At 42.6% G+C, this 22,781-nt stretch overlaps 2 protein-coding genes across 8 annotated transcripts in view; one reads left to right on the top strand and one right to left on the bottom strand.

Annotated features, from left to right (window-relative positions):
• RALGPS1 (Ral GEF with PH domain and SH3 binding motif 1) overlaps nucleotides 1-22,781 on the bottom strand; it is a 140,937-nt gene that overhangs the window by 61,671 nt on the left and 56,485 nt on the right. The window lies entirely within an intron of this gene.
• Nucleotides 875-22,705, top strand: ANGPTL2 (angiopoietin like 2). Its single transcript, XM_066610612.1, has 5 exons — nucleotides 875-1,343; nucleotides 11,391-12,236; nucleotides 19,927-20,120; nucleotides 21,048-21,318; nucleotides 22,425-22,705. The coding sequence occupies exons 2-5, from the start codon at nucleotides 11,423-11,425 to the stop codon at nucleotides 22,622-22,624; spliced, it is 1,479 nt and encodes a 492-aa protein (XP_066466709.1). The 5' UTR covers nucleotides 875-1,343; nucleotides 11,391-11,422; the 3' UTR covers nucleotides 22,625-22,705.

Genomic DNA, 22,781 nt, shown 5'->3' with positions numbered 1-22,781 from the left:
TCTCAGAGATGCTTTGGTCAGCTGTTAGAAACTGAAAACCCGACTGACTCTTGCCTCTGCCTGTCAGGAAACAAGTCTGCCCCATTTGTCAACCAGACTTGTTAAGAGAGACACATAAACCTAAACTCAGCTGGTAATAATTGCATCTTCATGACTTTGGAAGGTCCAAACAACAGAAGTGTGTTGCAACATATTTGTTTGCTTGCTCTCCCTTGGAAGAGGAGCTTGCACAATAAGGAAACTGAGAAAGAGACAGAAGCAAAATGTTATACTTATCAGCCTTATGGTATGTATAGGGGGGATGTTTCCATGAGTAAGGTGCCTTGTGGGTATGTGTGCGAAAGAAAGAACACGGGGGCACATTCAGCCAGGTCCAAGTCACAGTGCTCTCTAATAAAAAGCGAGCCTGCTTAAACCAGCAACTTCAAGCCCCATTATTCGAATGCCAAGCAACACACACCATTAGAAAGAATGACTCTCAGTTATTTAGATGCAACCGAGAAAAAGCAATCCAGGGGCGGGGGAAGGAGCCGCCTATTACGTAAGTCAAGACACAGCACTGCATTCTGCCCCGAGCAACAGCCACAAAAACCATCCAACGTGTTGCTGTCTTCCCCAGTCATGTGCAGTTTTCCAGTGCTGCTGTAGCTCTCTGACAAAGTCCAGGGAGGGAGCCTCCTACACGCCAGATTTCTCTGGACTGCTGAGAGCTGTGACATCACTGGGTAAAAAGTTTGGCTTCGGCCAGCCCTCTACCGTTTGTGGTTAAGGGGAGGCCCTGAGCGTGTCTCTTGCTGGTGGATCCCTTGCCTTTGTGGGAGGGGGAAGCGGAGCTTATCCAACCAGAACTTGTCTGCTTACCGCATGCTTGATTATCTTTTTTTTTCCCCCCCTCCAGCATGTAAATCCACCACAAAGGAGCTGAAGTTCAAATAGGGCTGTTTTAGCCTTGCCTGAGATGATGGATTCAAAGCTTTAGAGCTGAAATGCAGGAAAGCCGGAGGTCCTGAAATGCAAGTCACTCCTGCAGCCTATTGTCTCTCAGGGTTTATAGCATGGGGATGGACTTCTTAGATTCAGCAATCAAGTTAAAGAGACGAGACTTTAAACAATAAGGAAATAACAGGATTGCAGTAGCTTTCTTATGTTATCCTGCCAAGCACACTACCAAATGCATGAATCTTTTCGTGCAACAGAATCTAGATAGTCTTCCTCACAGAGGAATACATTTCTTTTGGTGCACTCAGTGATGTCACTATTTCTGTGGATGAGCCAGACATTGAATTTTTGATTTTTATTTTTTTTAAAGCAAGTTTGAAGAAAGAAGCCCAAAAGGAAACAGGGTAAGAAAACTAAAAGCGTCACATTTCATGTAAATTTACATTATGATGGCAAACTGTGAAGTCTATTTTTTTTAAATATAAAAATGTTATGAATTAGAAAATAAAGCCAAGCTCTGGATCAACCTGATGAGATTAATCAGATTGTAGATTGTTCTCTATGTTATCAATTCCTGTAGAGACTGCAAATCCAAATATGGAATTTGGATTTATTTTTTTTAAATGTATACAAGCTTTCAAAATGTGAGTTCTACATGGTTTCCCTTCTTTTTTAATTTCAAAGTGTATGTTTGTAAACAGACTAAAATGTCAAAAGTGTAAGGGATTCAATGATGTTTTCATTTAAAAAAACCTTGCAGTCCACCACAATATTGCTCATATTTATAGAACACAACTTTTTCCTCCCTAAAATGCTACACAGCAAAACTTCTACACTTTGTACCACTTCTTTGAAAGGACTATTGTATTACAACCCAGGAAGCTGGTCTTAACTTTCCTCTAACACACTGATCAGATGAAAAGATACAGAAAGTTCCTCTGAGTAACAGCTCCTAGAATATCACAGTGTTTGCATGTTTAAGTGAAAACTTTAAAAAAAAATTAAAAAAAAAAAACAAACTCCAAACCAAGCAGAGCTGAATATTTTGGAAATATTCCTTGCAACAGCTTTTACAGTCAATGCCAAGAGTGAAATATGAAACAAGCAAGATAAGATCAAACAGTGTTGCAAAGCTCTTATTTTGGAACTCTCTTAACACGTGAAATAGAAAGCAAAAACGTTAAAGACATCTTTCAACACTGGTTGGCTTAAGAGAAAAAAAAATAAGGTGAGGCCACTCTGAAAGGGGAGTAGAGGCAACCCTAGCTGTTAGCCTCAATGCTCCTAAGAGGATGTTTGACCCCAGAAATATTCCTTCTGGTAAAGTTCCTGATTGTCCCAGAAAGAAAAGTGAAGAGACAATGATAGGGCTCATCCTCTTTTAGGATGAGGAATGGTGGAAGAAGGCAGGGGCTAGGTAATCTTTGGAAGCACCTTGGAGCATTTGGTATACTGTCCAAACAAAAGTTCCCAAAGAATTAATTAAGGACCCTTGTTCACCAGGCTTTCCTTCCCTCCCCACTCCTCCCCCAGCCTCCTCCTCTCAGCAAGTGGGAAATTACTTGACAGAACTCTCAGCCAAATGAAGAAGGTTAGGTCTCCCAATTGAAGAATGCTCTCTCTCTCTCTCTCTCTCTCTCTCTCTGTGCACGTGTATATAACAACTGTTTCTGAAGTGTCCTATTAGAGGCGTTTGTTTCCGGTGAGGAAGTCAGGATTACAGTCCAAATCCTACTAAACACAATGGGCTTACTTCTGGGTAAAACAAACACCTCTAGTCTTGATGCTCACAACACTTGCTATCGGGTTACTTTCGTACATAAGGAATATGCCTTGCAAGTCATTCTTGTACACTAAGAACATTTAAAGGGGAGAGGAAGAGAACTCTCAGTTCCAGCTCTAGGCACAGGAGAAGGTTTGCTCTAGAGAAAGTTCTGCTAGGACCGTGTCTGGTGAGAGGGTTCAGGACCAGCCCTCGTGCTTTGACCAAAATTAGAGTGCCAAATATGTGGTGACTGGTAAAAGTTACATGATAAAAAAATGAACACCTGTCTGAACCTATGGCAAGAACCAAGTCTACCCAGAATGCTGGAGGGGGTGCTACAAGGATCCCCCTTGTGTTTGGACACCCCCAGCTTGGTTTTTTTCCACTATTTTTATCATTATGGAAAAGCAGCAAGGAAAAAAAATATATAGTAGGATTTTTTTCCATGTGTTTTTTAACTATCAATTTCCCCTTCCCATTAAGAAAATCAATATTTGATCAGGTAATGAAATGAGAGCATGAAGGGCTTTGAGCCAGACCGTAACCACCAGCAGAGCTCAGATCCAGAAATGCATTTGGAACTCTGGGTACATGTGGAGAGGAGAGTACAGTACTTCAGAACATGTGCAGAGTGAATTTCCCTCACGCCACCAAGTAACCACAGCTCCCAGTTCTTTGGTGTTAAAAAACAGAGCCTCTTTGGCCAAAGAGTTGATTTCCAGGAACAACCCACAAAGCTCTTTGCAGAAGCAAAGTGATCTACATACTGTTTGATAGCACCAGAGCTGCAAACATTTTATAGAGGAACCTGTCCAAGGATGGTTACAATGCCAAAACTCTGATTATTGAAGCCAAACCTTGAAAGGCTACTCGGTTCACACTGCTCTTGGCACCATTTGTGCTAGCAACCCACAGACACACCCAAAGTGCTCCTGGGGATCTCTGGTGGTAACTCTTGATCTGTTATCTAGGAGTTATTGCTCTAGCAAAATGCCACACAAAAGGTAAAGCTGTTTTGCTGGTATACACGCACAGAGAAGAGAGAACAAATAAGGGAAGCCACAACTTCAGAGTAACTACAGTAGGGATTCTCTGGCTCCAGTTAGAACTTTGCAAAAATTCAGGCTAAAATTACCAACCCCGACTTTTCTATTATTAGATCAAATGACACAACCAGAAATTTGAAGCATTTTCATTGAATTAATGGTTTGTTAAACATAAAACCCTTAAAACTCAAATACTGTTTATACACCCCCAATAAACGTCCCCATCTGAGGAATCAGCATAACCTAACTGGCTACTGCCAGTGTGTGAAGCTTTATGGAAATTGGGGGCATTTTTACAAAAAAACTCATTATAGCTGCACAGCACGGATTGCCTCACCTAAAAAACAGGACAACTCCCCAATGCGGTGCTTATCGCAATCCAGTACGTTCATACATGGGCACAGACCCAAGTTTATTTTTTTTTCAGGAAGAAATATCACATGGCTGAACACTGGGCCTTTCATGACTTCTCATTCATTTGGGTATGCAGCGTTGCTGCTTCTGAAACCTGCGCCAAAAAAAGTCTAGATGCAGCATTCGGCTGGTGCGTTTTTATGGAGAAATCTTCCAAGACTGAATGGCGATCGGTTGTCCAACTGGACCAAGTGCTGCCATGTAGACCTGCTGGCTACTGCTCAATCAGCTGTATATACACCATTGCCTGAATGTAAGAAGAATACAACCAGCAAGGTGGAAGAAAGGATCATTTAGATTTGTTTCCTCTGTAACTTCAGGCTGAGTTGTAAACTAATTGCATCTAATTTTATTCTCATAGTGAGACAGACCAGACTGAGCAAAAGGCTGGTTGGCACATTGCATAAAGTTCCTCAAGGAATGTGCCTCAAGCATAGCTGTGGCTTCCTAGCAGCCGTTTCTGCAAGCACAATGGTTGAAAAATGTTTGAACCGGCCACCCAATTTCCTCATAGCTAAGTCTTCCATACCCAAACCCCAAGTTCTGTGCGCTGCCTTTCGAAACAGGCTCTTGGCCTGAACTGAACTGGCATCAAAGGACACCTCAGGACATGTGATAAACAGCTCCAGCATATGAGCTACTAAGGGGAAATAAATGTTATTTGGTTGCAACATTAGCCAAAGAGAGACAGAAGTGAGTTATCTGAGTAGGAAGAATGCGTCCAACGGTTTTTATAGCTTCAAAACAACCTAGCACGTGGCTAAAATATGCTCTAACTGATGGTTTGATGTTGCAAACAAAGCCTTAGCCAGTAGCCACAAGGTGTGCACTGGCCCACAAGGGTCTTAGTTCTACAAACTTGTGTCTCCCTTTATGGACATTGCACAGGGAACAAAATGCCCTGTTCCAGCTCACCCCAAGAAAAACCCTCAACTCATTCCTGCAGTTTTATTACTATTTCTTGCACCTTTCTTCCCAAACCAAAAGAGTAAAGAGCCATGAGGGGGCAGAGACATGAGATGTGCTGCTCTACTTATGGACATGTATAGCTTGTCACTTTATGGAGGAACTGTTGCCACTATCTAGGACTAACATAGGAGGATCTATGTTGTTTGCTTGATGAGTGAGCTATAAACAGCAACCAAAGTTTACATTTCTGACTGCACAATCAATCTAAGGGACACACTTTGGACTGTGTCTTAAGGAGAGGTGGAACACTAAATTAGGACCACAGCAAGCCAGAGTGTTCAAGCTCCACCTCAGTGCATCTAAACACTATTAAAAGATGGTTTCCACAGTGATTGAAAAGGGCATCCTCTCTAGTAACAAGGCTGCAGCATTGTCACTTGTACAGTGTCCAAGTCAGAAGACAACATGATGAGGAGGATTCCGTTGTGGTTGCAATCGAAGCCAAGTGTGAGGTAGGCCCCCGTAGGGAGTGCTGGCAGCTGCCAAGGAAAGCACAGCCTCCAACAGCCACCCTTCCTGAATGCCTCTTGACTTGAGTCAGGAAACAGAGAACTCATTTCCATTCCCTTGTAATCAATGTGGTTCAGGATCTGCGCCACATTCCTTGTGTTGACTATCAGAACTGACCAAGGACCTCAAGTCCAGTATGCTGTTCTGGACCCAGGCTTCTAGATTCCCCCCCTCTTATTTTGGTCTTCCTCCCTTGACATTGAGAAAGTGAGCTTTGCAAGACTGGAAAGTGGCCTTTGCATTCAACTAATGATGCCTGAGGAGATATTATTCATAATATTGATATCCTGCCCCTTTGCCTTCATGGAGCTTGAGAGATTCACGGCAATCTCTCTGGCACAGGCCCTTGCCAGGCAACACTTGGCTGCTGTATTATGTGCCTTCAGGTCATGACCTGGGCAACTTTAAAACAGTGCACGTATGCAGGATCACAGGCACATCCCAATAGGACCACACAGGAGGAAAAAAAAAAAGCACTATAGATTGCTGGGTCAGCAATTGCTCTTTCCCAGCAAGGACTTGAGTGCAGTTACTGGCAATGGGAGGGCACTACAGTGGCTCTGGAGTCCACCTGGGAAGAATGATCTCAAGTAAAAACACTTTTGACATGAACAGTTGAGCTCACACTCTTAATATTATCGTCAATGCAGTGGCTTTATTTTTTAGCTTCCCTCCAAAGTCCAGTACAATTTTCTGTTAACCATAATCTTCTGTCACCGTGAAGAGTCACCTTGGGAATATTTGCACCTTAAAATGGTTGCAATTCCTTTTGTAGAATTCTTTGCTGTGTGAGTGGGGGAGAGGGAAGGATCATTCTTACATCCACCCAACTCCATACATCCAAGTAGATGTTCTGCTTGGAGCACAGAAAATGGATTCACGATACCTTCAAGACTGTGAGGCTTTCCTTTTGTCTTATCCCTTAGGAGTTATCCCTTAGTTATCCCTTATCCCTTAGGACCACTGTACTGGTCTGCAATTAAACATTAGTCAGGAAGGTCACCGTTTCATTCTTTTGCCCAGGAGATTCCGTTTCAGTAAAGACAAAGCAGAAACTGTCCCTCTTGCTATGAAATCTGCACCAGCTCAGTTTCCTGCAGAGCTGCCCTTCGTTTTAGTTTTCCAGACATCAGTTATGTCACTTCATAGCACGTTGGAGGGGGAAAAAAAAAATCTCCCAGGCCTCACAGAAGGAGCTTTGTTTAAATTACAAAATGTTTTCCCTCAAATGTACAATTCAGAACAATTTGTAGTCCTTAAATTGCATAAACAATAGAAGTCAAAGATTACCCACAATTCTTCTCTCTTTCATCTCCAACACTCCACAATGGAAGGAATAGAAAAGTTAACAACTCCATAAAAATGTCTCATGAAATATCACTATTCACAGACTGTGGATTTGTGAACATATAAATACTTAATGGGATATTATCAGGGCTGAGCCAAATGTTTTCTAATGAATAATTTCAACATTAAAAAGGATGGGGGGGGCAGAGAATTTCCTGAAAGACCACCTAAGCTTGCTTTTCTGCACCTGTTCACTGTTCAACAGAGTTCACTGATGAACTCTTCTTCCTGGTAACAGTGCCATCACATACCCATACGTAACTATAACACTGAAGAAAGAAAAGAAATTCAGAGTGAGGATCAAGCATATTCAGGAAGCCTGCCTTCACTCCCAATTAGTTTGGTTTGCCCTCAGTGACACAATCAGACTGGCTGTGTGACAACATCACTATTAGGAAGAAGCACAATTTGAACAAAACAATGATGCTGAAATAGCAGCAGATTCAGACTGCAAAAAGGTTCAGCCCCCCCCCCCCAAAGTTCCCCCTGACAGATTTCAGCAGTTGAGAAAATTTAGATTTTTTTCTTCATGCATATACGTTTACCCAGAAAAACTTAAGCAACTAAAGTGTTACAACTGAGACGTTGGCCTTTTAAAACATCTCCCCCCCCCCCACCCCGAATGAGTCCAGAATGAGTTCAAAATCGTCAAGATCATGTACAGCATTAGAAGGATGGAGAAGAAAGTTTTAAGAAGAGCACTGAATTCTTCGTCAGGCTCCCCATACGATTTCTGTGCAACTGGAAAGGTTGCTACTGTACTCTTTCAATACAGCATTATCTCGATTGTCGAGTTATTCTCTGGGTTCCAGTGAAACGGAATGCAATATGACGTGTGTCCTTTGCAAGATAGCATCCTTGGCAATACAGGAGGAGATTCTGGGATGCTCCCAACTGTATTGTAAAAGTCTCCTGGGGCAAAGTGTTTTGGATCCAGTCTGTTTTAGCTCTCTGACCTTTTATTTCCTCTCTGGCGCTTTGAGATAAAGCATTGTCTTCTCTTGTTGAAGACAAAATGCAAATGCACCCTCAACTTCTGATGCACTACTAACACTCCAGGCCTTGGGTATCAGAAACATATAGGAGCTAAAACTACCCAGCTTTGTGCTGACTGTTTGATGAAACCCTGCAGAAATTTCATTTGTGACTTTTAAAAGGTGGCAAAAACATGCTAGATCTTAATTCAGGGTAGAGGTTTCTTATACAATGTAAAAAGCCTTAGAGCAACAGGATAATTCCCGCAGTGAGTCGTTCTGTTTTCACTTGTAACTCATGGTGCCAAGGAAAATATTTAGTTTTGTTTTTTTTTCATTTTCAGGAACAGCAAAAAAAGGTAGTAATATCTTTTTTTGAGGTTTGTTTCTCCCCTACTTATTAGATGACAGGAATATTTTCGGTTGTGTCCCTCAGAGACATAATTAGTTGAGCAAACGTTGAAAGAGCAAACACAACAGGATCCATTACTACTTCTTACCCCCCTGCCAACCATCTGACTATGGGCTAAGAGTGCCATCTCAATCCCATCTGCATCGATGGGAGCTTTGCCATGGATTTCAGCATACTTACGATTCTTTCCTGAGGCAGAGAAAGCACAGATCTGGTCCAAATCAGTAACCCGAATTCTAGACCAAACATTCTTATTTAGAGTTGTGTTTCCTTTTGTGGACTGAGAACAGGGAACATGCTTTGAAATAAGAATGCCAAATAAAGGCCGCAGATAGAACTGTGAAACAGCACCAGTGGCGTTCACACTAGTTAGAGCAATGTTTCTCAACCGATGGTACTTGTACCACTAGTGGTACTTGTGTCATGCAGGACCCCGCCACCTAGCAGGGAGACCAGCAACGCAAGGTGACAAGCAGTGACAGGAGACTCTGCTCAATGGGCAGAGCTCCAGCACGTGACTTTTTCATGCTTGAAAAAGTCCTCCGGTCTGCCCTGAGCCTCTTACTGTGTGTGCAGTAATGCATCTGGCCTTCAATCCAGAAGTAACTGCTGATGACAGAAGTAATCGCCAGTTACTTCTGGTGGTGCTTCCAGTTGGTGGACCACGCAAAGTGGTATAGCAGGGGACAACTGTTGAGAAATGCCATGTTAGAGAGTTGCTGTCTGATCTGGGGGTATTCTTCAAGTCCTACTTCAGCTATAGAATACTTGGGTGAGCTTGTGAGGATGAATATGAATACAAATCGAGCGAGTCATGGCAAAGGTTACCCAGCAGATGGACATAAGCAGTTGGCATAGAAAATGCAATGCAAATCAGCAGCAGTAGTATAGAAGCAACTGGACTCCCACGTCAACATGCCTGTCCCATATTCCTTATGTTCTGAAGAACATGGGTATTTTTGAGGATTATAAGACTTTGTTATTTAAATGGGGGAGGATACTGTAAAGAGGAACTTAAAAGATTTCCACTACAAAAACTGAATTTCTATTCAAGAGAAAATAAGGATTTGTGGAGAGAGAGAGAGAGAGAGCTGAAAGCCAGATATTGAAGCTAGAAAGCACCCCCCCCCCCAGCCCTTAACAACTGCTCTGCTGAAGACATTTTCAAGAATAGTTCAACTGTGTAAAGTAGGATGGCTGGAAGCCAGCCAGGGTCACCAAGGGTGACCTGCTGTGCAACTGGCTACGCAAGTTAAAGCTCTCTGAGGGGGTCTTAATTTATGCTTCTAATTTCTTCAAGATTATGAAGGACCCTGATTTAGACTATGCACAGTCTGTTTATAGCAGGCCATGCTCTCTTCCTATGGCAAAAAAAATCTTATCCTGAATCCAACACAACCACATACAGCAATATGGAAAGTGACATTTCACATTAACCGGATGGTGGAACCCCCTTCCATACCCCGCGAGGTCCGCCAGAGCCTGAGCCCAAGTGCTCTCCTGAAAGAGCACACTACTTTCTCATTTGAACTGGCTGTTGACTTTGGGATTAGAAAGGCATCAGGAAATCTTAGGGGGCAGAACCGGAACTGAAAGAACAGTCTAAACGAGAGCTTCCTTAGATGCATAGGAACACTTTGGGGCACAAATGCTGCATAAGCAGATATTTAACTCAAGGAATACTAAAATATGCACAAAGCCAAGCTCTCTATGCTCCATGGGACTTTTCTTTGGGATGAAATTTGCAAACAGAAAACTGGGCATTAGAACTGGCCCTAGCTTCCTCATTTAAGAATTAAGCCTAGGCCTCTGAAGATTAAAAGTGACACTGGGAGGGGAGTAAATGAGGCAGAGAAGAGTTTCGGTACACAATGCATGCCTGCTTCTACCACAGCTTTGTCTTACACCAAACAGACATTTATTCCAGTAAGCAGTATTTAAATGCGATTAGCCATTACTTACTCATAAAACATATATTTAGAATATGGAACAGATTCAATAGCTGTAAAAAGGCAACATGGGCATATGAAGCTGAAATTAAAACAGAAGTGCTCCAAGGAAAACTTAAAGTTCAGCAATGAAGGCCACAGATGTGCCTTTCCTGTGGAAGAATGGAACATGGACTCCACCTCAGCATCCCTCCCTTTCATGTCAGAACATTGAACAAGAGTGAAGGATCTCCCTGGAGATGCTCAGCAGCTGATTGAGGCAGAAGGGAATTTGAGCTCTCTCTCTGTTTGGAGTGGGATACTCCTTCTAGATTAGAAAGTGACAGAGCGTCATGTATGCAATTATCAGAGTACCATAAAGCCCTGGGAAATTTTAATTATTTCTGAAGCATGCGTAATCTACCAGTACTATGATGACAGTGGAGACCTGTCTGGTCTTTTGAATGTATAACTAAGTCAACTAAGCTCATGAGCCTGTCCAACCCTTGTCACTGTCTCTCAAACCAGAGTTACACTAATTACTATGATCCTTGCTTACAGTGCTAGAGGGCTACTGGAGCAACATTTTCTGTGTCCTTCAAACAGTCACTCTCAAGGTACACTAAGCTCCATCCTAGAACCAATTACCGTACCTAGAGTCATTCTACTAATGCGAGTTTTAACTATCAAACTTCTCAAGGAGGCAAGAGGCTTTCGTGAAATGTCTTCTCCGTGCCACTACATGACAGGATCCACACATGGCTACACAAGTAAAATCATTGTAGCCAAAAGCCAGTAGAAGACAACCCAAAACTATGACATCCAGGAAAAGTTATATGAAATGGCTATGAGTCGTGCTGGGGTTTTTTCCCCCCTTTCTTAAACTGAAAGCTATTTGTTTTGCATGCTGGCTATCTTGGAAAACTATCAAGTTCTCCGAACAGCTAGTGAAATTTGGAACAACTGTTTTACATTTGAGGATATTTTCTAAGTTACCATATAACACATTTTCCATCCAGAACAACAGGGCTGCTTGCTTTAACCAATTACTACTTTAACTACTTATCCTTTTTATGTTTAACACAGACCTAAAAGTTCACTGGTGTGAAACAAATCCAATGGAAAGGACCATGAAGGCAGCTGTTTGCTTGTTGCTAATGGCTGTCGTGGGAGTTCACACCAGCAAGACCCAAGATTTTGAAGGCAGCGAAGAGGGGGAGGAACAAGAATTCATTTACACCAACAGATACAAGCGTTCCAGTGAAGTGCAAGACAAGTGCACCTACACCTTCATTGTACCTCAGCAGAAAGTGACGGGAGCCATCTGCGTGAATTCCAAAGAACCTGAGGTTGTACTTGAAAGCAGGGTCAATAAGCAGGAATTAGAGCTGCTGAACAACGAGCTGCTAAAGCAGAAGCGGCAAATAGAAACCCTTCAGCAGCTGGTGGAGGTAGATGGGGGGATTGTGAACGAGGTGAAGCTCTTACGGAAGGAGAGCCGGAACATGAACTCGCGGGTCACGCAGCTGTACATGCAGCTCCTGCACGAAATCATCCGGAAACGGGACAATGCCTTGGAACTTTCCCAGCTGGAAAACAAGATCCTGAACCAGACTGCGGACATGCTGCAGCTGGCAAACAGGTATAAAGACCTGGAGCACAAGTACCAGCATTTGATATCCATCGCCCACAACCAGTCCATCGTTATTGCACAGCTGGAAGAGCACTGCCAAAGGACGTCACCCGTCAGGCCAATCCCCCAACCTCCACCGCCGCCAAACCGAGTCTACCAGCCTCCCACTTACAATCGCATCATTAACCAAATATCTACTAACGAGATCCAGAGTGATCAGAATTTAAAGGTTCTGCCACCCACTCTCCCAACAATGCCATCAGTTACTAGCATTCCAACCTCCACTGACAAGCCATCAGGTAAGTGATTTTTCTAAGCTGCCGAAACGTCACACCTTAAGAAATGACCTGCCTTAGGAATCATCTTATGGTGGGGAAACTACACTTTCCTGGAAGTAAGCCCCACTGAATGTAGTGGGACTGACTTCTCAGTAAGTATGCATAGGATTGTGCAGCTAAATGCAGAGCCAGTTTGGTGTAGAGGGGTAGGGTTAAACTTGGACTGTGGAATGCAAGACAAATGCAGTGGAAGTCTATAATTTTATTCAAGGTTGTTCAAAATGCAATTTCTTCAGGAGATCATACTTGGATTTAATTCTACTGCTTGAGTGATTATCCAGGAGGCTTTTAACTGTGACGATTACAGTATGCCTGAGGCTTTTATGCAATACATAAAGCAGTGAGCTCATAGCTGATTTTTTCCCCTTAATGTTACAGCTTCAGTAGATAGCGTTAATGGTACAGTGTCTACAGTTGGGTTAGGACATGGAAAAACCTGAGCAAGCCAAGGGGTGGGAGAGAGTTGTGAGGTCAGAAAAAAGTACCCAAAGTATCAAGAATCAACTGTTTTGTAAAATATTTGTTATGGTTTGGGGAACTTGTAAACTCTCAAGTACTTTTAGTCTTTAGCACAAAACACTCCAGAAAGAAAAGTAAATTGTTAAAAAGAGAGTCATAAATAACTTTTTGTTTTGGATGAAGCGGTCATTTGGGTGCAGTTTTAAAACTCACTAAAGCAAGCAGAAAGGCTCCCCTTTGGCTCTGTTGGCCTCCAAAGATCAGGCTCTTTAAGCAGGCGTATTTAAATACACCAGGTTCCATCTTCTGCCAGAATTGTTATAACTAAAAGAATGTTTAGTGGTAAAACGTGTGCTCCCTCCAAACAGCAATGTTATTACTGTTTGCAGTTTTTCCATTATGGACTTCTTGATTCAAATAGATTATAACTTGGGCCAGAAGCCTCTGCTCCAGGCAAAAACATGAGATATAATGTAGTAACCTGGGAGCAATTAGAGAATAAAAAAAAACATCAAGCAAACAAAGGTAAAGCACTATTTTCTAAAAGTAGTAGCAGGGAGAAAAATTGGTTACTGACACTTGAGCCTCTATGCATTCTTAAAATTCAGGCTGCAAGAAATAAGAGCAGTAATTTTGAATTTCTGTGAAAAATAAATGCATAAGACAGTTGAGAGTGTTCAGCTAGAGTAGTAATTCCCAAACTTTTACAACTGGCAGCTCCTTGACCTACAGGGCCATTGGCCACGGCTCTCCATTAGGACTACAATCCTATAGATTATATAGGGCAATAGGTTGGGACTCCCCAGGGAGCCATGGCAATGAAAAACCTGTACAGGTAGGCATTTGTCACATACTGTACATATAACTCAGTGCTGAGTCCACCGTTAGGCAAAAGCAAGTTAAGCAAAGGTCTTCCAACCATATCATGCCCTTTTCCCCAGTATAATTTTTGTAGGGTTTTGTTATTGTATATAATAGGAAGGAACAACAGGAGTTATGGACCCAAAGGATGAGAAGGAGCTTGAGCGAGAACCTGATGTCCCCCCCCCCCCCAAGAAAAATGTTTACTTAAGATCAGTTTTAATCGGTGAAGCCAAGAATAGTCTCTGCCACCATTTACTCCCAAATGGCTGAATGATTCTAACCATGACATGCAAGACTTGTCTGGCTCTCTCTTCTCGGTAAGTCTACTGACAGGGTATTGACTCTCATCTCTTGATGCTGCATCAACATACAGGCGTTGATATTCTAGTGAAGTTCATACATGCTGAAATCTCTCACAAGGAGCAGTTCCACGCCCACAGCCATATGGAGGACATAACTCATGAGATGATGAAACCAAGCAGCTTCTGGGGAGCAATCTGCATGTGCCTGAAAGACCAATAACATGACACACACGTGCTTGTACAAGTCACTGCTGAGAAGCTGCATGATCCCATCAGCTCATAGGTTACTTCCTTCAAGCAGCTGCAGCAGCTTTTCCCAAACTAGGGTGAGTCACCAGCCCATGCGAGCTGGGTTGCAGGCTGAGTCCTCCAGCCTGCCCTTGTGTCCAAACGGCTCCAAATAGGAGTCATTCTGGAGGCACTGGGTGGTCCTAAAGGCTTCTTCTGGGTCATACTGGGCTGGTGATCTACTCTACTGGCCTCTGTGGGTCTCAGAGTGGCCTGCAGAAGCCTTCAAAAGCCACTTCTCGTTTTAAGAGACAATTTCCAGTTTACCACCAAAACCTGGAAGTCGCTTTCAGAGGTTTTTACAGGTCGGTAGAGGCCAGCAGAGTGGGTTGCCAGCTCGGCACAACCCAGAAGAGGCTTCTCCAGCACCATCAGGAGCACCACCATGGAGGACAAGGTGGGTCGTGGCGGTGATAAGATTGGGAAGCTCAGAGCTACAACCATTGCACTGCTCTGTATGAAGGATTTCAGTACATCTGGATCAGGCCTAAATGCTTATGCTTTGGGAACTATTTTCTTAGCACATGGAAGTCACAGAAAATAACTAAGGACGAAGTCCTAGCTTAGCAACCAGCGGTGAGATAGTCATCTGCAGCCTTCAGATCAGCATGAGCACAGCACAGCAAACTTGTAGCAAAAACTCAATGCAGACTGAGTGCACCACATGGAGGAAGCACTTCATAACCACGTCGCCATAGCTTTAACTTAGCACTGACTACAGACTGAAAACTACTTTCCTAACCACCAAAGTAAATGGCAGTGACTTTGGGAAAAAAGCTCAGGCAGAGTTTATTCCATGTAGAACTTCTAGATCATTATGCACCCTGGGAGGTAGATATACAGCAAACCAGAAATTCAGAGAAAGGTTCCAGAAGTTGTTTGTCAAGTCACTGACTCATTATCCCTGGTTTTCTTCTGGTTGTTCAACCCCACTGCTTCTCTCTCATGTCCGAATCTCTGGGTTCAAGTGGGTTTTTCATTTCGACCTCTGGAAGTCTGCCAGGGCTGGTCTGCAGACTAGACTCACATGGCAAGTCTTCCACAACTGTCTTCTCAGTGCAGGGAGGGCCGATTTACTTATTCCAATTGCTTTGGCCCTTAGCAGCAGTTGGCGGAAGGTTTTGATTCCTTCTCCTCAAAACTTTCAGCCAACTGATGCGCAAGCTGCCAGCAGCTGTGAGGCAATTTTCAGCCAACCACATAAATTCAGTGAGCCCATCATTGGGTGCATTATAACAAAGAGCCTGGAGTGAGAACAGCCCTAATCAAGATACTGCTTGGATACCACTTCCTTCTAATTGGCTGACTCCACATAGATAGCCATTGACATATTAGGAAGAAGAATAGATTCTAAAGCATCGAAAGAGCAGATCTCCCCCCACTTTGCAGCAGGCCTTGTTCCTCCTTGTACAGGAGATGCCTGTATAGATTTATTCAGTTGCATCCTATGGTTGCCACCCTTCCAGGAGTGGCTTAATGTCTCCAAGAATCAGCTTTGATCTCCAGGAGATTATTCAGTGGGCAAAATGGGATTATTTAACTGGGCAAAACTGTGGTTTTTATATATAGGAGAAATTCGTTGCACTTTAATGAGGGATATAGAGGTCTTATCCTTTTATGGCTTATGTAATACATCATATATTTAATACGAACATTGAGTTTCATCGACTATGTCATGGTCAGTTTCAACTTTTGTGACAAATCCCAAGAGAAAATAAAATGTGATGGATGCCATTTTGCAAAGTCCAGGGAAGACTGTCTTGTAACAAAAATAAGAAAGAAGCTGCAAGGAAGCAATGTGATGTCTCAGACAGCAGAGCTGGAGAAAAATATTCTCACAAACCTCACTGTATGGATATAAAAACAGCCTCTGCAGTGTCATAATTCAAAAGACACAACTTGGGGACTACACACATTATTTTCTGAGGAAAGAATTAAAATCAGATGTTTTGGACAAGTTGGTTGCCAAATGCTCCTAATTCTACAACAGAGCAGACAAACACATCGCTACAAATGCTGCTGCTGCTGCTGTTCAGGTCTTTAGAAAGAGACAATTGAACCAAGTCCTGTGTATAGGCTGAGCTTCTGCGGGAACACAGAAAAAAAAAAAACAGAATCCAGAATGTGCAGAATCCAGCTTCCTGACAAAAACAAAAGCCAGGCTCTAGCCTAAACTTTACAGTGGCCACTGCCAAAGGCATGCTTGAACATGGGTGAGTAATGCCTGCTCAAGTGTCAGAGGTTAGAGGAGAGTTGCAAGCTAATTTTTAAAAAAATTAATATAAAAAATATAATATACCCCTTGGTTCTAAACCAGGTTCAAAGACTTTAGTGAGAGAAAGCTACCAAACATTCAGAGGACTATCTGAGCACTTCTAAATGCTAGGCTGAAAGCAGCTGGATGAGGACCACCTACCCAGGCAATTCCTAGAGTGACTTTCCAGTGGGGGCTAGGCAGATACACAGGAGCAGTATTCCTCTAATACCTACAAACTGCTCTTGGTTTCCAGGCAAAAGAGAAGCAGAGGCATTTGCTCCTCTGTAGCTCGACTGTCCCTTTTCAGGGAAGCCTACCTCCCACTCTGAGAGAACTGGATCTGAATATATACACAAAGCTGAAATTTTCCTTTATTCAGACATGGAAAACTTCCTTGGCTCCAAGGGCCGTGCTGGAAACAAACTGCAAACCAGAGGACCCCAATCAACCTCCTTAGAATCCTGTAACTAACAAATCTGCACCTTTCTTTTCGGTCCTTTAATTCCTCTCCCCAGCATAAAGTTTTAAAACCAGTAATTTTTTAAGCATCAAGACTAGCAGCCTTTAAAGGGTGAGGGAAAAGAGATTGTTCGGATGGGGTACTGCATTTTTAACTATGAGCCCAGATGTTTCAAAATGTGCCTAGCTAGGGCTTCTTGCTATGCTGGCCACCCCTGCTTTTACTAGCCTGGCTACATATTCCATCCAATGGATACAGACATTCATTCTCTGTAAAGATACTAAGTACTGCAGGATGAAATCACAGAACTATATTTCCTTGCCTGCAAAATGAGAGCACTCTCTCAGGAAAACTTTTTATGTAGCAGCTCTTTATGGATAAGCACCAGACTAATAGGTGCTGACACACTGAACTGCATCTAGCATGAACGGCAGCAAAAAAACCCTTCTCAATTCTACCATCAATTTAAGACAACACACAAATCTAAACACCCTGGATTGCATGCACATGCAGGTGTAAAAACTTCAGATGTACACAGGTTTTCACAGATTTTCTATCACAATTTTGTGCACAAAATCTAACATATTTTGTTTGCCATTTGTCCTCCTACCCACATCTTAGAAATGTAACAAGTCTGGTTCCCTCCTTTGCTTTCCTGCACACACTACCCAAGGCACACTACCAAAATATTCAGCCTTCTAAATGCTTTGCAGAGCACAACTAACAAGTGTCACTAATCTCTGCAACATGACAAACAGAGACTCTGCCAGAAGGCTGTATTTTTAGCACCCTCTGAAGCATTCAGCTTTTGAACAGCTTCCAACAGATCACTTACTAGGCGCACTCTCATTCATTATCCCTGTTCATCAAGTCACTGTGTAAGTCAGTCGATTTTGCATTTTTCCAAACTGTAACAGAGACCACGTCTGAGGGGGAAAAATGACAGCAACAAAGCCAACTGTTATGCCTCAAATGCACACTACCCCAATACTGTTCATGAAATACTGCAAGAACGTAGTTCGAGACCACAGCACACAGTGAAACATGTTTCCACAACACTGAACACCAAATAGCACTTTTGTCACTTTCAAGCTGTGCATAGTTGTTATTAAGATACATAGAGATTTATGACACACGTAAGCAAGTGCAACATACAAAAAACTACTCTGAAGTGGCACAGGAATGTGTAAAAACGCAGGTGGGAAGGAAAACACACATTGGTCAATACAGCAAGTCTGTTTCAAGAGAGGAGGCTATGGTAAGTTAACTAAATTTACTGAAATAACAAATTTCAAATAAAGTGTGCTGTAAAACAACCCCGTCTATAAACTCTTTGCAAGAAATAAAGGCTTGCAGCAATGCCATCTTTCATATATTAAACATATATGCCACTGAATTTATATCCAGGTTTTGTTGCTTAGATGAAGGCAACTGGTAGGGAATGAAAAGGTTTTTCCATGGTGGCACATATTTTTTTATTACATCACTCAGTTTCTCTCACCTAAACAGCAAAAAATAATTAAGGAATGAGGTCACCACTGGTTCTGGTTACCACAGCTCAAATAGGATATTGTTGAGCTGAAAAAGTGCAAAAGAAGGCAACCAAAATGATTGGGGGGCTGGAGTAATTTCTCTACATCATGAGGCACGGAAATAAACATTTTTCTCCCTCTCTCACAACATTAGAATCAGTGGTCATGCAATGAAGCTGATTCACAAGAGATTTGGATGGACAAAAGAAAGTATTTCTTCATACAGAATTCATCACACAAATTCACTGCCATAAGATGCGACTTAGATGGCTTTAAAGGGGAGTTAGATACATTCATAGGAAAGCGGTTTATCAACGGCTGCATGACGGCAATATGCCACCACCGGGTTCAACGGCATATGTCTGGTCACTGAAGAAAACTGAATGAGAGACTAGATGGCCTTGGCTTCAGTCTAGCAGGGCTCTTCTTATGTGGGCAAGTGGGACAAACATGACTATTGAGGGGACAAAGATTAACCTAGCCTGAGATCAGTGGAATACCCACTTGAAACATGCTTATGGGCAGGGTGGTACTGTAACTCTCAGATATATTTATCATAGACTTACAGGCACTTAAAAAACGTACAGTATTTTTCTTTTCAAACATAGGACAATTATGTTCTATAAAACAGAATGTTTTTCAAAATAACCGATGAGTTTTTTTCTGTCAAAGAAATCATTTCTGATAAGAAAGTGACCACATTTGTGCCGGTCTCATATGTTGCTGACTCTCGCTATCAATTCCCATGCCAATGTTATTTTTGGCAAGCAGGTCAACTGTAAAATCCCCTTCCAGAACAGGAAGTCAGACAATTCCAACAGTTTGCATGGAGTTTTCTGGAATGGAAGGAGGGCAGGAAGTATGTGTGCACTGCTCATCTAAAAAGAGTTCCTAACCAAACTTGATGAATATTAATGCCTTCATCTAAAATGCAGGAGCCAGTCAGCAGATTAAAGTGCCACAAAATTCCTAAGGAAAGACTACTGCACTTATTGTGGCATAAGCTCTTGTGGACTAGAGTTCACTATACTGAGTTGTCAGCTTGTAGACATCTTGAGGCCCCAAATAGGAAAGGGAAGTAAAAAGTACCTTTGCCCTTGTAGAAAAAATAGCAGGGGTGGGAACAAGACTCTCCTCTCAAGCCAAACTATTTCTAACCAGGCCACACAGTACACTCCCCTCATGCCACTGAGCAGCAGGAAGCCGCCATAGGTACCGACCTTTTCAGTATAGCAAGGATGTAATACATACAAGTCAGTGGTTCCAATTTGACTCATTCCCACACCAAAACTAATTTTCTGTAGGATAGAGCAAAAGAAGAAAAGTACAGTTTCCATGTAACTGTTACTCTTCAAGAATGTTACACAGAGAACCGCAGAGAAGAGTGTTCAGCCTGATCAGTCACCTATCTGAACAGCATTGCTCCTAGAAAAGGGATACATGCACAGCTGTGTTAGTAACAGGCATGATGTATTCTGCTATTCACCAGGTCCCTGGAGAGACTGTCTGCAGGCTTTAGAAGATGGCCATGACACCAGTTCCATATACCTTGTGAAACCTGAAAATGCAAACCGACTAATGCAGGTCTGGTGTGATCAGCGACACGATCCTGGCGGCTGGACAGTCATTCAGAGGCGGCTGGATGGCTCTGTCAACTTTTTCAGGAATTGGGAGACTTACAAGGTTAGGACAAAAGAAAGGGGTGTGCTATTTTAGTTCTAAGAATGATTTTTTTCATGTTTGCAAGTTTTTCCCCAGCAAGAGCTGCCTGCAGTAGTTAAGGGAGCTGACCACATCCATGAAGGTTGTGGGCTGGGAGATTGTTTTCATGCAGCCTTAACTAACCCAGAAGAAAACAGAAGTGTCTATTATACTGAAACGGGCATTGCCAGAGGTATAATGGTCAACCTCTCCCTTGTAGGCCTCTTCACCGCAAAACCCAATAAACCAAAAAATTTTGATTGGACCTTGACAACATCCTCTGTGGTGTCCTGAAGCTCGCATGCTGGTAGCCTTGAATGCCAGAACCACAGGCTGGAATTATTATTTTTTTTTTGGTTGCCTAAGGATTAGGCACAAAAAGACCTATATTATGGTCACACAAAGGAATAGGGAAGCTCCAAGTTACAATCAAGGCAGTATGAATCCAAAAAGGCAAGCCACAGACAGTAATGTTCAAGGAAGAAGAAGATAGTGGAGTTGCAAAGAAGCTGAAAATCTGGCAGCACCCCAGTAAGACAGGTGCTATGGACAAAAAAGTATCTGTCAACACAATTTGATGCAAGTGTTCTGCACTTGCGAACAGTTCCAGTTATATGGAAGACAAACAGGAAGTGACAATCCCTCTATAAGGGATTTTTCTGAGTTGGGCCTTAGGAAGGACCAAAAGGTTCTGGGTAAGATTGGTCACTGTGCTTGAGAATGGCTTCCTAGATAAAGCGTACAGGATAAAACCACAGAATCAAGGAATTGATATAATGTTTCAGAAATTACTGTGCTTAGATTTTCAATATGAAATTACCATAGTCTGACTGAAACAGCTATCTGAGTGTTACACAAAATCAGTGCTCACTACTAAAATTTACTTTTTCCCTCCTTTCCCCCCTATAGCAAGGGTTTGGTAACATAGATGGAGAATACTGGTTGGGCTTAGAAAATATTTATTGGCTAACTAATCAAGGCAACTACAAATTGCTGATCACAATGGAAGACTGGTCAGGTCGTAAAGTGTTTGCGGAATATGCCAGTTTCCGACTGGAGCCAGAGAGTGAGTACTACAAGCTGCGACTGGGCCGCTACAATGGCAACGCTGGAGACTCCTTCACATGGCACAATGGAAAGCAATTCACCACACTGGACAGGGACCATGATGTATATACAGGTATGAAAACATTTAAGTAGTTTGGAATCTATCAGACGGCATGCTACGGGCAATTCTATTCTCTTTATTGAAGTTGAAAAAATAAATTATTTTAACTGGCCATAGGAGGCATGCCCCAAGGAAAGCCACATAAGATAGAATTCCCAGCCAAATGCAGCGGTCTTTGCAGAATGTCTTCCTAGGAAACTTTTTTTTTTTAAAAGGCCTATTGAACCTAGTCCCAATTCTCCAGGAGGCAGGAAAGTAGGTTAGGCAAAGCAGACCACAAAGCAGGAGCTGAGGGCAACAAGGAAGAAAGAGGAGAAAAGGCTACGGCGTTTGGGCCTCTTCAGCCTAGAAAAGAGACGCCTGAGGGGGGACATGATTGAGGCATACAAAATTATGCAGGGGATGGACAGAGTGGATAGGGAGATGCTCTTTACACTCTCACATAACACCAGAACCAGGGGACATCCACTAAAATTGAGTGTTGGGAGAGTTAGAACAGACAAAAGAAAATATTTCTTTACTCAGCGTGTGGTTGGTCTGTGGAACTCTTTGCCACAGGATGTGGTAATGGCGACTGGCCTGGACGCCTTTAAAAGGGGATTGGACAAGTTTCTGGAGGAAAAATCCATTATGGGGTACAAGCCATGATGTGTATGCGCAACCTCCTGATTTTAGAAATGGGTTATGTCAGAATGCCAGATGCAGGGGAGGGCACCAGGATGAGGTCTCTTGTTATCTGGTGTGCTCCCTGGGGCATTTGGTTGGCCGCTGTGAGATACAGGAAGCTGGACGAGATGGGCCTATGGCCTGATCCAGTGGGGCTGTTCTTATGTTCTTATGAGACAATAAAGAGTAGCCTGGAGACCTCAAGCAGAACCCAGCCCCTGAGATGCATAGCCTTCCCAAAGTTCCCAGAAGGCTTGCTAAGTAGTACCATCTGTACCATCCTGTACCATCGACATGGATTCTAAAACTATGAGAATAAGCGTCTTCTCATTCATTATTTTTAAAATGAGATATTTAAATACGTACAGAAAACATAAGTCGTTTAGATCTATTACATAAACTTAGTTTAAAAAATAAAATAAAAAAACACTGTACCTTCATTTCTTTTACAGGTAACTGTGCTCATTACCAGAAAGGAGGATGGTGGTATAACGCATGCGCACATTCTAACCTCAATGGTGTCTGGTACCGAGGAGGCCACTACCGGAGTCGATACCAAGATGGCGTCTACTGGGCTGAGTTCCGGGGGGGCTCCTATTCGCTAAAGAAAGTTGTCATGATGATCAGACCTAATCCCAACACGTTCCACTGAAATAATAATTCTGCCTTTAAGTATGAAATGCAGAACCAAAAAAAAACCCCAGCAGTTACAGTGGCGTGCGCTATCCAGAACACATCTTCTCAGCAGCTAAGAATGTAATATATTGTATATTGACTGCTCCTTTATCGGAGGACTTGTATATTGTATT

This window comes from Tiliqua scincoides, chromosome 16 (genome assembly GCF_035046505.1).
Source record: "Tiliqua scincoides isolate rTilSci1 chromosome 16, rTilSci1.hap2, whole genome shotgun sequence".
NCBI lineage: Eukaryota > Metazoa > Chordata > Lepidosauria > Squamata > Scincidae > Tiliqua > Tiliqua scincoides.
This window is presented reverse-complemented; position numbering and strand designations above follow the sequence as displayed.

Coding starts and splice junctions, on each gene's coding strand:
- ANGPTL2 (XM_066610612.1), top strand. CDS start 11,423: ATGGAAAGGACCATGAAGGCAGCTGTTTGCTTGTTGCTAATGGCTGTC. Junction 20,121..21,047: donor GGAATTGGGAGACTTACAAG/GTTAGGACAAAA, acceptor TCCCCCCTATAG/CAAGGGTTTGGTAACATAGA. Junction 21,319..22,424: donor GGACCATGATGTATATACAG/GTATGAAAACAT, acceptor TTTCTTTTACAG/GTAACTGTGCTCATTACCAG.